Genomic DNA, 15,996 nt, shown 5'->3' with positions numbered 1-15,996 from the left:
GAATTTCGTATAGAAGCCATTAGGTCTTATGTTCTTGTTGTTTTCGATGATACGTTGACCTCGCGATCTGTTCAAGTTTGACCTCCCGTGAGCAATTGTGTAAAACACTAATTACGTTGTAAAAAAGATAATCGTCCTTTCTTTTGGCAATGCATTTCGCTACAGATTTCGAGTAGTCATACTGGCGCAAGGCACAGAGTTGGTAGCTACAGAATAGGCCCCGAGTACAGGGCGACTTCAGCTCTGCGGTTACACGTCTCCAACGGTCAATATATAAACAATTAAAATTACTAAAACTTGCTTAATTAGTAATTGTATCGGCGATTAATTATCCGGCAATTATACTGTCTGCCGCTGTTATCAGGCATGGGCATTAAAAGTTGCTTTGCTTCGAATCGCTTATTTTTAATATTCTTAGGCACACTTCGCAGTCTAATCTGAAGGCGCAAGAATTGCGGCGCAAGTAAGTTTTCAATAGGCAGAATAATCTGGCGCATGAAGCGGACATGAAAGACACGACTTCACGACGCACCTGGATTGCAGAGCTCTTAATTCAGTCGTGTTTACGAAAACGACGAAGCCCGCATACGTGCAAAAGCGACCGTTCCGTCGACGACCGCGGGACATGCGCCATATAATGCGCCACTGACACGCAACCGTCCGCCATCAATCGCGCGACGAATTAAACGACTGCACAATAATTAGGCGTTGCTCGTTCGGTAGCAAGATGTACCACAACGAGGATTATAGCACGCAATTCGCAGCTATATAGGAAGCTGAGCTCGAAAAATGGAACGCGCGAGGCCTAAAGGGGAACGTGGCGGAGCAACCTTGTAATATCTGCCAATTAACCGCAAGGGAAAAAACTAGCTATTAAGCCCGGCGAAACAGGCTTTACTGACGGGACGACTCCCTCGCCTCTATACCGTTCCAGCCGTGTGATAGCCTGCGGCTGTTCACGGTCGTAATTGCATAACCGTCCACTTATCTAGATTTCGCCGAATTCGGCGAGAACCGCTCCCCCTCGTGTCCATATACAGGAACTAAATATTCCTGTTGATCTTGCTTCAACTATAACGTATTCGTTTACTTTACGTTTTTTTTTTTTTACCTGAATGTTCTTTCGCTGAAACAAGCTTGAGGTACGCATTCCTTTTTCTTTTTTTTTTTCTTCCTCTTCCGAGGCAAGGACGAGCTTCGCAGAAATAGCAGCGATAATGATGACGTGGTTATAAACTAGCAATTTTGTGCAAACCTACCATATTAAATCGGGGATGTACACATGCCTTTGTATGGCAGCGACAAAACTCGTCTCTCATCTCTCTCCGTATAGAGGATGTGCACTAAACAACGGAAAATTTAGACGCACAATATACCTCGGTACACGGCAACATCTGTCATCTATGAACTGTAATCGCCCCCCTATATATATATATATATATATATATATATATATATATATATATATATATATATATAATCATTTTTTAAACGCCATCATTTTTTTAAACGTTTTACGGAATTTTTTTTGGAAATCGCCTCTTGTAGATAATGCTAGTCCTTGAGCTGGATTATTCATAGAGGCGCACATTACTTGCACGACAAATCAAAACAGTTTGACATTCAAATAATTGGCAACACTTATTAACTTCCGCATTAAATACTTTACGGCGCGTACTGAAACTTAGGAACTGTAGCCGGTGAGTTTGAAAGGCGTATCCACTAGGAATCAATTTCCAGAATGACACCAGATATGCGCCATCAAACTCGCGCGCGTGTGTGTATCAAGCAGCAGAAAACTCAAGACGGGGAAAATATCTAATGGGCATTGCATAACGATATTACATGACATCACTTTGGTGAGGGACTATACACTACAGAATGTATGAGAGGATCAGGTCTGGACATTTGAATGTCGCTTGCTGATCGGCCACGATGCAGCTGCCCTAGAATTCCGCGCGCGCGCGCGCGCGCGTGTGTGTGTGTGTGTGCGTGTGCGTGTGCGTGCTTGCTAATCCCGGCCGCGGTGGCCGCATTTCGATGGAGGCGAACTGCAAAAACGCCCGTGTGCTTGCGTTGTAGTGCACGTTAAAGAACCCCAGGTGGTCAAAATTATTCCGGAGCCCTCCACTACGGCGTGCCTCATAATCAGAACTGGTTTTGGCACGTAAAACCCTAGAAAGAAGAAGAATGTGCGTGCTTACTAACTGCACTTAAAGGAACAATGAAGGCAAACATTTAGTCAAGCTAAAGTGATAGATTAGTGATTGAGAGCGTCTATATAAATCCCAACCACGCGTAGCACGGGATTCACTCGTCTCCGAGTGATTGAAGCTCGCGAACAGAGCTTTAGTTGAAGCGAATTCTGGGCTTTTACGTGCCATAACCACGATGTGATTATGAGGCACGCCGTAGTGGGGGACTCTGGATTAATTTTGACCACCTGGTTATCTTTAACGTGTCCCCAATGCACGGGACACGGAAATTTTTGCATTTATCCCCCATCGAAATTCCGGCCGCCGCGGCCGAAATTTGATCCCACGGCCTCGTGCTTAGCAACGCAACACAAAAGCCGCTAAGCCACCGCGGCGGGTATACAGCTTTATTAATCGAGAAATTTAGGTAAATGCAGAATTCGATCAGAGACTCCCCGGGGATATTCAAGCGCCTATATTTCTGGGTCATACGTGTATCAGGCACGGAAAACTTAGGCACGGATTACAGCTCCAGGAACGCGGGACGAAAATACTTTTCCTCGTTGTTGGCGCTAGGGGGCGTCCTCACCAGATTTGGACTAAAACCCCTATATATAAAAAGTAGCGCCATCCACTTCCCTCCTCCTCCGTTACACTATCGCGCTCGGCGCGACCAGCGCGATCGAGGCGCGATATCGACAGTGGCGCCGCCTGCGTCGGGCCTGCCGTGGCAGACGACAGCTAACGCGCTACCAGAGGAAATCCGAGGAAAACTTCGATCGCGCCCTGCGGAGACGTTTTTGAGGCGCGATTTTGCTTCGTCAGTCAGTAACTGGTCTTAATAATGCCGTTTTGGAAGTAGCAACGCGACGATGCGAGACGGCGCAAATATCAAGTGTGCAGCAAGCGTTTGCGCACGCCGGATGGTAAACAAAAAAAAAAAAAAAAGCCTTTTGCCCTCGCCTTGTCGGTTGCGGCAACTTAAGGCGCAGCAGCATGCCATCACAACGAAGTTCTTGTCCCTAACACGTTTGATCCGTTTGTGCGTACAGCACTTTCGTCGCACAGGCCCGAGAATGGCAGTCGGAGCGCGCTGGAAAGAAAAAAATATACAAAAGCGCGACGCGAACTTCCACGTGACACGGATTGGCCAATGGGGGAGCGGAGGCTGGGGCGACAGGAGGCGGCTAAGAGAGGGCGAGGAGGAAGCGCCGGGGTGAGCGCGGTGGCGTCAAGATCTAAGAATGGCGCTACTTTTATAAATATAGGGGCTTTAATTTGGACGCTATACTGAGAAACACTGCGCTTAGTTCACGCGATCAATTCTGCTATTACATCGAGGTATGCCGCGAAAAACAGCCGATTATGCAACTAAAGCCCGCGCGCCCTTCTTCGCGAAAAAAAAGGCCTCTTCTCGCCAGCGTAGATGACGTCACAGCTAGGCGTGGCGCTACCTCGCGTCAAAGAAAAGGCGTAGCGCTTGCAGCGTGCACTCGGGGATTCCCATGAAATGTACAGTTCGCAAATCTGACGCATTCTATGGCACAGTAAGCAAACCTGCCTTTTGGAATGCGCCGAGGAGCAGGACGAAAAAAAAAAGAAAGGGGGGGGGGGGGGGAGGAGGCGGGGGTCATGACGTTAAGTCACGAGGGCCCTCGGCACCGATATCGCTTGTGGGATCTAGTGGACGCAGTGGGAGAAGGGCCCTGCCGCGTGGATGACCGCTCGCCTCCTCGAATCATAGCCTCTCAACATTTCATCTGCTTCCATATCGGCTACTATGCTAAACATATTTTCTAAAATTCTTGTGGCAGAACTCTGCCTGTACATAGCGCTTTACAATTCATAGAGCATAATATTCCGGCAAGGCCCGATGAAGTGATTCTTCAAGAATGAGTACCAACTAGTCCAGCCTACCGCCTCGGCTACAGATATTACCATACTAAAGCTGCAACAGCACACCACGGTCAAATCTCAGGCTGTTCGTCCAATAGACTGATTTCACGAGTTTCACTACGCCACTGTGCTGCTCCGAAGCACACGCCAGTAGTAGCAGTTCTTAGCGGGCAATGGTAAGACGGATGCTGTATATGTTTGTACCTGACAAATCTGCTTAGGCCTCGAGATCAAAAGGTAGGTTTAGGGAGGTCTACAGAAGTCAACGGTAACCAGTTGCAAACTTCACCATGCTGTTCAGCAGTAGGGTAGAGTTCGGTACGCTAAATATGCCTCTTGCTTTGTCTTGTACGCCACAGCAATTCGAGTACTCAAGGTCCGGCAACCCGACCCGCCAGTGCCTGGAAGAGTGCATCGCAGCCCTGGAGCACGCAAAGTACTGGTACGTCTGTGATTCATGCAGTATTCACGGCAGATAACGTGTCACTGCAGACACAGGAAGCAACGCCCATGATTGTGGCCATGCATTTTAGCTGGCGTGATCACATCGGAAGTGACATATAATGAACGAATGAAATTAAGTAGAACATTCTCAAACTTACGCAGTTTCTTTTGAAAATGAAGAGGAACATGTCGTCTGCAAACAATTTTTTGCAAAACAGGTTTACATAGGATGAAGGGCGTCTCAGTCTAGATTCAATGCTTTGGCAAGGAGACTTGTCGATAAGGGGAGTGTCCCTTATGAAGATAAGCTCCCTTGTTGAAATGCCGGTTCCAGTCTGAAACATTCCTTGCTCAATTTGATATGGCTTAAAGTTATCCTTATAAAAATTTCGATAAGCCGCTCTCAGAGGTATGGAATGCCGAAGCCATACTGAGCGAAGTAAGAGACGCGAGCATATCCCTCTCAAGAATATAGGATTCAAGAAGCGAAAGATAGTGCGACATGTCCACATAGTATTTATGCGGCACTGAAGCACCAAATGCGATTGTGCAGCAACTCCGGTTGCAGCCAGCTGGCCTCAGTGAAAGGCCACGACAAGAGCAAGTTCTTATAAATAAGTGTTGGCACTATTATACACTGATGATAACCAGCCCACATTCAAAATGTCACCGCTACACCCAGGTTGCTTGTCCAGTGGCATCACAAATAAGGTGGAGAATAAGGTGACGCCAATGGGCCAACCGAAACCTGTCCACCCGCTTTCGACGGCATATTCAGTTATCCATTGCAAAAGCCCTGGCCGTATGGCTTATGCTACGGGTTGACTGCACTCTGACATCCATCTCTACAACACTTCCGACAAGCCTCAGCTGAGCTCTCGGATAAGTGCACATAGGCCGCAGTCTCCAGACGCCTCTCAAAGATAAACAGGACAGATGGGTCGTGACATGGATCGAGAGGCTGCTCAAACATGTACAAGTGGTACATGCAAGATATGCCGCTAGGATGACAAAACGGCAGGCGAGACACAGATATCCGGTTCGCTGACAAAATGACAATGGTGCTAATCTGTGCTATGCCTCGTCACAAAACTCTCTACTAGCTTTATGAGGGTTCTCTTTTTCCCTACCTCTCTCTTTTTTCTTTTTTGAGTGCCAGCTATGTTGATGTATAACTCTTGCTAGCCAAGTGACGGAAACATCTAAGATGGTACCCCTATACAGTTGTTTCTCATTTATACAGAATTGAACCACTTTACTCTAATAGTTATACCCTTTCCTATAAGTCAATACCGATGTCCCTTCCTTTATGACTACAGAACTCAAACTTAAACCATACAATAGGCATTTGTGTCATCCTTCTTATTTGCCTTGGTTCCCATGTTTTCTATGCATGCCCTTTCAAATCATAAAACTTCAAAACTTTCAGCCAATGTAAGCCGGCTGTAAGCGGACAATTAGTACTTTAATTTACTACGAGGCAAAACCTTTCGGTACTGTACCCGTCACGATGGTTCAGATACATATTTGTATTTCTGTCCATGGCACGGCTCCATGGAGGAAGAATGCATAAGCACCGGTGTGCTTACAATTTATACGCACACAAGGGACACTAAAAACAAATAGCGAGATAGTGATATATCACACATCTCAATTCTCAAACTGGCCGCCCTCATCGGTGAGCGGGATCTTAGTAAGAAAGAACTAAATTGGTTTAGTGATGCCAACTCGTAGCATTTGAGTGTCTACTCGGTCCTACTTAATTGCTCATCAATGAAAAACAATTCCACTGTGTCCTGAAGTAAGCAGACACTTAATCTGCCAATATTTCTCAATGTTTTTCGCTTGAATGCGGCTAAAGTATGCTACATCAGTACTGTGGAATTCTTGACGTCACACTGATGCCATTTATGCCACGGAAGTATGGTCTTAATTTTATTCGCAAAAAAATCTACCCTTTTCTGTTAAATAAAAGCACAGCTTTAAAACCCAATATATCAATCTAAGCTAATTTAGTGCTTCTTTTTCAAACGCCGCATGGTCGAAATCAATTGGCTTTCCATTACGACATCGCCTGTGCCTAGGTGCCAGTTTCGGCTTACAAAATCCCATCAATCCACTTTGCAGTATTCTACTGAATATTCATCAAGATATTTGAACAGTGAGTAGATTATGGCCATTTTTAACAGTACCCTTCTTCGTTATTTCTACTGTATACAATTGGGACACTCAGTAGAGATAGCAGCAGGTGACTCCTATGATATCGCAGCACATACATCACTTCAGCTTTTGCATGTTATGAAAACTGTAAACATCCACTCACATGTATTTTTTTTTCCTTATTCTCACCAGCTCTCACATATGCTTCAGGCCTAGCAGCCACACACAACCTGACGCATCTCTTGAATCCCGGTGATCACATGGTCAGCTTTGACGACCTGTATGGAGGTAAGGGACATCGCCAAGCGCTACCTGTTTCGCAGGTCCACAAACACTGGTTCATTAAAATAGCTGTTTCTAATGAGAGTAACAATGTGTGACATTTTCAGGTACAAACAGGTTGTTCAGGAACTTGCTGGTACCTCGAGGGTTCGAAGTGACGTTTGTCGATGCCACGGACCTAAAGAAATTCGAGGCTGCGCTAAAGCCCAACACAAAAGTAGGTATTGTGTTTGCAAGTAACAAAATGACATTGAGGCATGTAATTTTCTGTGTTTGCAAGTTTTCATTCAGGTACAAAAAATGAGGGGATCGGATATTACTTTTCAAAAATTTTAATGCTAGTGAAACTTGCTTTCGCAATTTTCTCAAACTAAGAGAGTTATTCTGGGCACCGTCCAATTTCACCAAGTTTACGTTTTCAGCCAATCGGAAAAGGCGTAGCCGTTCAGTCCATAAGCCGATCAGTGCTAAAAAGATGGCAAATTGGACAATACAGTAAAATTTGACAGAAACCGGGCACCCTGCATGCAACTATGCATGCTTGAATTAATGAAAGGTGAATGAAGTTTTATGGCTGAAAATGCCATTCCCAAGTGCTCTACTTGTCTGTCGCTGATTTGCATATCAGTCTGTCTAGCACATTTCTTAAGACAAAAAAATGTATTTTTTTATGTTCCTTGTTCCAAGTTTACTGCATGAACAAAAAGTGCTGAGAGAGCTGTTATATTTATTAAAAAAGACTTTGCACAAGAACTTTATTTCAGTATTGATTATTGCAAACGCAATGGATCAATAAGCTGACTAAGTCTAATAACACATTGCCACACTTAATCTTTCTTGCTCATTTTGTTCACTTTCTTCTTCTAAGCTTGTATGGCTGGAAACACCAAGCAACCCGACCATGAAAGTCGTCGACATCAAGGGCGCCTGCGAGATTGTCCGAAGAAAGTGCAAGGCAATTGTCGCTGTCGACAACACCTTCATGTCTTCCTATTTCCAGGTTTGTTTTACACTCGCATCGTCTTGAAGTTTAATTGATAACTTATTTTCGGAATTGAGCAAAACTAAAGCTTCGCTTGTGCGCACCGTTTTGCTTGCAGAAGCCTCTTCTGCTTGGAGCCGATGTTTCCGTCCATTCTCTCACCAAATACATGAACGGTAAGTGCTAACTTCACAAAACCTGTCATCAAGATCATGGCGCACATGAGTAACGAGCGTTTTTTATGCCGTTTTTTATCTATTTGCTGGCTTCCTAGTTAAACGTACGCTAAAAAGGAATACAAACTTAATTTACATTTGCGAATTTCTGGAACACAGAAAATGCTCATCCTAACACATGCAGACAGTTTTCAAGATTTAGACAAGTTGCCAATTTGGTGAGATCTGCTCAGGACTACTTAGCATTTCGTTGATAGACAAGGGTTACATTGCTTTAGAAAGGAACCAAAAGTTGAACATAGTTGAAAAAAGTTTGTCTGCTCAGAAACGGCTGAAGCACGCAAAGATAGCTTAAAATTTTTGACTTAGCACTGACGTGCTGCAGTTTGTGTGCGAAATTCTAAAAGGAAATCTCTGAACTTCATTTTCTCTGTTAGTAATCAACCGGATTCTGCCAAACAAATGAAGACAGCATCTTAAAAGAATATCGCATGATTATGAACCGATTTATTGTTGCTCTTTAGTGTCCCCTTAATTATTTGACTGTGCAGCAGTTTGATGTAGAACATGTCGCCAGTATCACGAGCCATCTAGAAGCTCAAGCCACACAGATTAATGCTTACTGCTGATTGCTCACCTGAAATGAGTAAGAATGCTTCAATATTATTATATAATTCTAACAGACTTGTGTAATTGCTTGCAATAAAATGGGGAGTTTGCTTCATTACGTGATAGTGCTTGACCACTTCACCAAGCAGTAGCTCACACCTGCCATTACATCTGCAGGACACTCAGATGTGGTCATGGGTGCCATCTGCACAAATGACAAGGAGATCAACTGACCGACTGCGATACTTCCAAAACGGTGAGTATATTAGAATGACAATGCAACACGTGCTGGCAACTTACCTGCCTCTAAATGACGTTTCATCAACAAGTAACTGAAGCGCTGGCTGGTGTGGTTAGACCTGCCCTCAATGCAGAGCACGTTGGCAGAGTAAAACAGCAGCTTATTTTAAGACATTCGTACATTCGTAATGTACGAAGCAAATTAATCGCAAAGAAGAATTAGCGAAACTTGAGAGCGAGAAAATTATCTCCAACAGGTCAGTCACACTGACATACAAGGGTGCACAATGAATGGTCAATGACCAAACTATTTTCTCAGTGTCTGGTAAGAATGTGCAGAAGGCACAGAGCATTCCTTCACATGTGCGCTAATCCTATGATCTCTACCTGAGTTTATTAAGCAAGTTCACTTGCACATATGCTATGCAGCTGCTGGTGCTGTGCCTTCGCCGTTCGATTGCTTCCTCGTCAACCGTGGCCTGAAAACCCTGCACGTTCGCATGGAGAAGCACATGGAGAATGGTCTCAGGGTGGCAAAGTTTTTGGAAGCCCACCCTCTTGTGGAGAAGGTCATCCACCCAGGTGAGCTTCAGCTGTATTAGTGTCTCGTATGTTATACACTCCTTCTTTAACGGAAACTGTCCACTGCTGATGCATCCGACGTGCTTGTCCAAGGCATGTCCTAGCAAGCGTCATAGGGCTGTTGTGTTGCTGGTAAACTACTAACATTTGCGCACACGTAATAGCCAATATGATAGAGAGATGTGTAGATGAAGTAGATCATGAGAAGGTAGGTAGCATCAGTAGATCAAAGTCGTAAGGGGTTAGTACACGGCATCAGTTGATCATTTGAGTTTGGTCAATCGTTCTTGGTTGACCATGGGAGGGAGAGGAAGTTCATGTGGATGTCAACGGATGATCACCAAATGATAGGATGCCATAATGGTCACTGAAGTGTAACATAAGGGCCTGCGAGTTTTTCTCAAAGACTTAGCCCAAGTGAGCACTCTTTCACCAATGGCTGAAACATGCAGGCCTGCCCAGTCACCCACAGCATGAGGTAGCCAAACGCCAGTGCTCCGGGTTCAGTGGCATGGTGACATTTATGCTCAAGGGCGGCCTCAAAGAATCCACGCTCTTCCTCAAGAATCTCAAGATAATCACCCTGGCTGAAAGTCTCGGCTCCATTGAAAGTCTCGCCGAACTGCCGTGAGTATACCTTGCGTGATAACCTTTGATAGTAGTAACAGTCATTATAATTACTAAGAATAACACAATGAAAAACATTTTTGCAACTGCTCACAACTTGCACGAAGAACAGCAAAACTTTGAAGTTCAGCAAACAGGTACTTTGATGCCATAGAGAATTTGGTACAAAACTATACATACCCACTAGAGACACTAACAGGAACAAGCTCATCTTTGTACATTCGCAGATTACCCAATGTAGTACTGACTGCATAATTTGTTGTTGAATATTTCTGAAAAAGCATAAAATTTATCTAAGTTACCTTTTATTTCAGTAGATAGCGCCACACATGTCACTTCTGTATGAATTCTCACTATAGCGCCAGCCTTAAAATTGGCTGGCAATGATGACAAAAAATTTATTAATTTTCAATACCTCAAAGACTCCACTTAAGGGGTTTTACATAATACAAGTACTATGTTATTGGTTATGGTTACTGCATGTTCCAAACCTAACTATTCTGTCAGACTAGATTGGTTATTCCCCACAGTTTGGTGAATTAAACATAAGGTTGCTCATGTAGGTGGAAGGTGACATTACCGGAATTCATGTTGGCCGAGCAGTAAAAGCATGTTTGCTATGTTTCAACACTGTGCATAGGTGAACATGTTCAATGAACATTCCACATGCATTTTGCTGATTATGTTGTCAACAGCTGCTAGACACAAGTACCAAATGCTCGTTGCAATATTTCCTTTTGTAGACAGTAAAAAACTGTTTAAATTACAAAAAGCTACTGTGTGCACGACCAGACCTGTCGCAGCATATTTTTTACACACTTTCACTTCCAAAATTGGGGCTAGTCTCGCATTTTTGCCAAATAGAGATGACCCCATTACTGTCGGGCATCCATCCTGAATTTGAAATAAGTGCCCTAAAGTGAACAAATTAAAATTTAATTAGTGGCCTTCTGCCAGTGAGTTAGCTGTATATGATGATTCGTCACACAATTATTGAGCAGTTCAGCTGAAGTGGTGCAAAACTGTGACATGTGTCACAAGCAATTTTGAAATTTACACAACTCAAAGGGACACTAATGAGAAACACTAACCTAGTTGAGACTGACAAATTATTCTTTCCAAACTCTGTTTTCGTTAATTTCGTATAATAGGTTGATTAAAAGAGAAAATAAAAGTAAAAGTTTAATTTTGTTGCTTTTTTTTTTTAGTTTGTGCCAAAACACAGTCAGTGTGATCTCGCAGATTTCTAAGTAGCTTTTCCTATTTGGGTAGCATTGGCCCAGTAAAAGTACTTGAAGCATGCAATGTTTAATCTTCGGCTCTTTGAGAACACAATCTAGCCTGTTCTCTCGGTATGAGTGGTCTTTTTGGTATAGCAGAAGGGTACCATTTACTAATACCGGTTAAAGTCACTTTACTGAAATAAAAAATAATGGGCATTATAAATGTGTGTTTTTTTACTGCATGCCTGGTATTTCCTCTTTAAAAATAGGACTTCTATTTCTTTTCCTTCAGAGTGATCATGACTCATGCATCGGTACCCGAGGATCAACGAAAGGCACTCGGCATTACTGATAACCTCATCAGGGTTTCTGTTGGGATTGAAAACTGTGATGACCTCATCAGCGACATTGATCAAGCCCTCAAGAAAGCTGTAAGATACAACACCTCAACTGTCTACCCATGACATGTATCCCTGCATGAGAAATATGAAAAGGAAAAACCTTAATTTGCATTTAACAGATAGGGGTTCCAGAGTCCCCCACTACGGCGTGCTTCATAATCAGATAGTGGTTTTGGCACGTAAAACCTCATAATTTAATTTTAATTTTTTAGTCACCACTTTCCCTCACCTATATTTCAATTATGATGTATAATGCCAGCGTCACATGGGCACATTCAAGTGCAATCAAGCCCAATTAGCACAGAATTTTCTGTTGCATTTGGCTCCCTTCAGTGAGCTTTTGCACACACTGGAGCCAATTAGGATCAAATTTTTTTGTCCCGACTGGCTTCTCGGCGCAAAACTGTGCTGAAGAAAGGATATCGCAATAGAAAAGCTTAATCCCGATTAGGCTCAATTGCAATTGAAAGTGCCTGTGTGACAACAATGCGAGACAATTGCTTAATGAGCACCTCTGCATGGTTGTACAATCCTCAAAGTTTCTTAATATTTATTTGTTGAGACGATGAAGTAAAACATCTGGCCCGTTCCTTCATGGAGAAACAAAACAATTTCGATGAAGCATAAAAATGTAGTTGAATGGTATATAGCAGTGTTTGAGTGATTTTCCCTGAGTAGTATGCATTCTTCATTGCAGGTCCATGCCTAACAGGAGACTGTGCCACGAAGAAGCTTATAGTAATGTTTTTCTATTGCCTACTACTTGTTTGCAAAAAAAGAAAAAAAGAAAAGACAGCAATAAAATAATAACAAAACAAATAAACTTTCCTCACTTTGTCCAGTCTACTTGACCACTGGAAGTGCTCAATGCAATGTTGTCAGGTGAGACAAGATTTTGGTTCACAAAAGACTAAAATAGGCAGGTTGGCGCAGTGGCTATGGCATTATGCTGCTAAGCACAAGGTCACAGGTTTGATTCTCTGCCGCATTCCTATGGGGGTGGAATGCGGAAATGTTCTAGCACAACTTATACTGCATTTCATACTTAGTAGGCAATGCTGCTGAAGCGACGCAAGTAGTGCGTTACAGTATTCAATGATTCAATGTACTCAGTTTTGATCGCCAATGCAGGACAGTGTGCTTCGGAAGCTGTGCAATAAGTGCAGTCGTACAAACATGTCACTCCGCTCGTTCTCATATTTGTGATGTCTTCTACGTGGCACATGCTTCACATATTGCGATTGTAATACATGACATCAACGTTTACGGCTGGTTACGGCAAGTTATGTAGCACATTCCTATTTCTTGCTGTCACAGCGGCGCACACAATTTTTTGCCGACGAATGCAAGAAGTGTGAAAAGTCGCTCTAGCCTCCGCAGCATTCTGCCATATGTGAAACGGAGCGTAGGTCTACACTAAAGAACTCCAAGCCGTTGAAATTAATCCTATACCCATTGCTATGGTTTCCTCCCTGTGTTGCTTTAAAACGTTAAATCTCGACAATTTGATTTATAGAGACTGGGATGCATGGTAACAATGAGCACCCAAACTCTTGTAAGGCAAGCTGTCTTGTGCCTAAAAGATTGTGTATACATACTAGCACCAAGATTATTCACAAGTACTTCGCTTATGCCACACCTTTTGCAGTGACAAAGAACATTTTAATGCTTAGTAGCTTCACTGAAAAAGAAATAAATTCGCTAGTGCATCTTCAGTCGAACAAGCAATACAGGTGGCAGTGCAACAAGTGTATTCTGCAGCGTACCTGAATGAAATTTGCTAAAGGTAGCACATGCAACTGCTAAATCTTGAATATTTTAGAGCTAAATGGCCAGACGACCTTACCGCATTCGAGCAGAGGTTTCATGTGGGACCAGCATGCAGTGCATCGGGATTTTATTTGCAATGTCTGCTCGATGTACACAAATCTCCCTAGTAATAACAAGATTCCGGCATGCAAAGAAGTTTTGAACAGACCCAGTTGGTGTATCATACGGAAAATGCAATGCCTTAAAGTACTAAAGATGGAATCGCACAGGTGAACGGTGCACACAGCACAAGCAAGTAGAGTGCAAAATGAACAAGAGCAAATACTTGCGAGCACACCTGCCGTGATACTGTCCTCGCATATGTTTGAGAAACTACACACAACACATAAAAAAAAAAGACATCCCAATACTTACGGTGAGGTTGTGTTGTCCAATGGCACTGGGGACTCCATGGAAAAACAGAGCCCTACCGGCTCGCAAAGGGAGCCATTCACCGCAAGTGGAAAGGGCCCGTACCAGAAGTATGTGACCCGTAAGTATCCTGAAAACTGTTCCATGTGTTCGGCTACACCAAGATCATTCCTATGCACACAGACTATGGCACAGACATCACACTCCATTAATTTAATTGCCACGTGATTAAAACAAATTAATCATAAAAGTGGAGACAGGGAAGATGTAAGATACATACACATCACAGATATGCGCATCATAAACATCATGCATCACTCGCTCTCTCAGGGAAAAAAACCAAAACAAAAGAAACTTTGCAGATGCATGCAAATCCTAGAGAGCTCTTACATAAAGGACAGCGAAGCTGTATTAAGGGAGTTCTTTCTCGCAACTTTTGGAAGTGCTAGAGGTCTGGTTTACACTTCCCAACGTCTACTGAAGATTTTGCAAATGCTTCACTAAATCAGTCTTTTCAAACCATTCATCATATCCAAGCTTAGTAGTACCTTGGTGCGCTCCTCTATACAGAACGAATGTTCCTGTACGATACAGTCTCAGCTGCAACACTTGGAGCATGTCCTCAGGAGTTCAAAGTCCCCTTTACTAAGAACAGCCCTTTGCGAGACAGGATTGGTGCTGCCATTATCATTATGCTGTACCAGCTCCTATGATATAACATCTCACAATTACAAATGATGAACTATAGTCAACGGAAGTTAATTGCATCCCATTTCAATATGAAAGAAATGCGATTACATTTCCCTGCAATTCCCTGCTGCTACCTTTTTCACACCGCTGTGCAAGTTGCTTTTTACAAAGGTCCCTAGATAAGTTGCAAGGTGGCGCCATTCTTTCATTTAGCTGCCGGCCTCCTCAACCTTGCACTCTTCCACCATTGCCAGTGTGCGATTCACTTAGCGCGGTCACATGGCATTTGGGCTGGTTAGCGGTGACATTTTTTTTAAAGGTTCCAAAGCATGATTTACGCCAACATACGCATGTATAAGAATTTACCGCAAGGAATAGTTTCAAAACGAGTGTTGATAATAAATGTAGTACCCTCCCCTCCCCTAATCTTCTTCCATGTAGAAGGAAGATTAGAGGTGAAGGGAAGTGGAAAAGGGGGAATGGCACTACCTTGAAAACTGGTCTCTCTTAGAGACCTTGCTTTTTACTAGAGCTTATTACAAGAGTGTCTGTACACAGACACAGAGCAGTAACTCAGCACTGTAGTGAGTGTGGCGCCCTCTCCATTTGCCTTCGACTCTAAACTGGCAGTACTGTTTGTGACCTCGGAGACTGCTGAACTACTACGTAAACGTGCCTGTTCGATCATGCATAATTTAAATTACAAAAAAATAGGTAATGTACAAAAAAGAAATAGTGGACACATCATCGATGGCTTCAGCACTTGCAGTAGGCAACCGGTTTCCATTACTACGAAGTAGTCATCACTGTGGGTTGCAACGTGGACGCCGCCTATTTTTGTAGCCCCTTCAGCCAAGACTTGCTCTGCAACCAAGTCCTCTCTTTGCTGTGGCAAATGCGACTTCTCTAGAACGCTAAACAAATCAATCTATATTGATTGAATGTTAGTTTAGCGTTTGTTCAAGCATGGTGTTAAAGCGTGTCAAAAACAAGTACTGAGGGCTTTAACATAATAAAGCAATGCAAGGGCTACGAGTTTCCATTTTGGCCTCTTCGAAATGCAACTGCCATGACTGGGATTCGAACACATGACCTCATCTTCAGCAGCAGAACATCATCGCCACTGCGCAATCGTGCAAGAAAGCATAGTGTTTTTTATACTTCATTGTGTAGTGTTGTCTGCATTAACCATTTGTGTGTAGCCTTATTGTGAGTTAAACCGCACTACACTTCCCCAATAAGGTCCCATAAACAAGATGTTCAGGGTCATTATAGTGAAACATAAATGATTTTCCTTCAATAATTGCA

The 15,996-nt window shown here is 43.3% G+C and overlaps 1 protein-coding gene across 1 annotated transcript in view; it reads left to right on the top strand.

The window, feature by feature from the left end:
* Positions 1-12,636, top strand: part of LOC119433211 (cystathionine gamma-lyase-like) — a 31,292-nt gene extending 18,656 nt beyond the window's left edge. Inside the window, 11 exon segments of the mRNA XM_037700367.2 lie at positions 4,451-4,531; positions 6,887-6,983; positions 7,085-7,194; positions 7,846-7,977; positions 8,078-8,135; positions 8,922-8,974; positions 8,976-9,000; positions 9,414-9,566; positions 10,019-10,193; positions 11,709-11,847; positions 12,515-12,636. Of these exon segments, the coding sequence (XP_037556295.2) occupies positions 4,451-4,531; positions 6,887-6,983; positions 7,085-7,194; positions 7,846-7,977; positions 8,078-8,135; positions 8,922-8,974; positions 8,976-9,000; positions 9,414-9,566; positions 10,019-10,193; positions 11,709-11,847; positions 12,515-12,526 (1,035 nt within the window). The 3' untranslated portion in view covers positions 12,527-12,636.
* Positions 12,637-15,996: the final 3,360 nt, after the last annotated feature.

Source organism: Dermacentor silvarum, chromosome 11, assembly GCF_013339745.2.
Source record: "Dermacentor silvarum isolate Dsil-2018 chromosome 11, BIME_Dsil_1.4, whole genome shotgun sequence".
NCBI classification, from domain to species: Eukaryota; Metazoa; Arthropoda; class Arachnida; order Ixodida; family Ixodidae; genus Dermacentor; species Dermacentor silvarum.
Note: the sequence above shows the minus strand (reverse complement) of the source record. Positions and strands in the feature narration are given on the sequence as shown.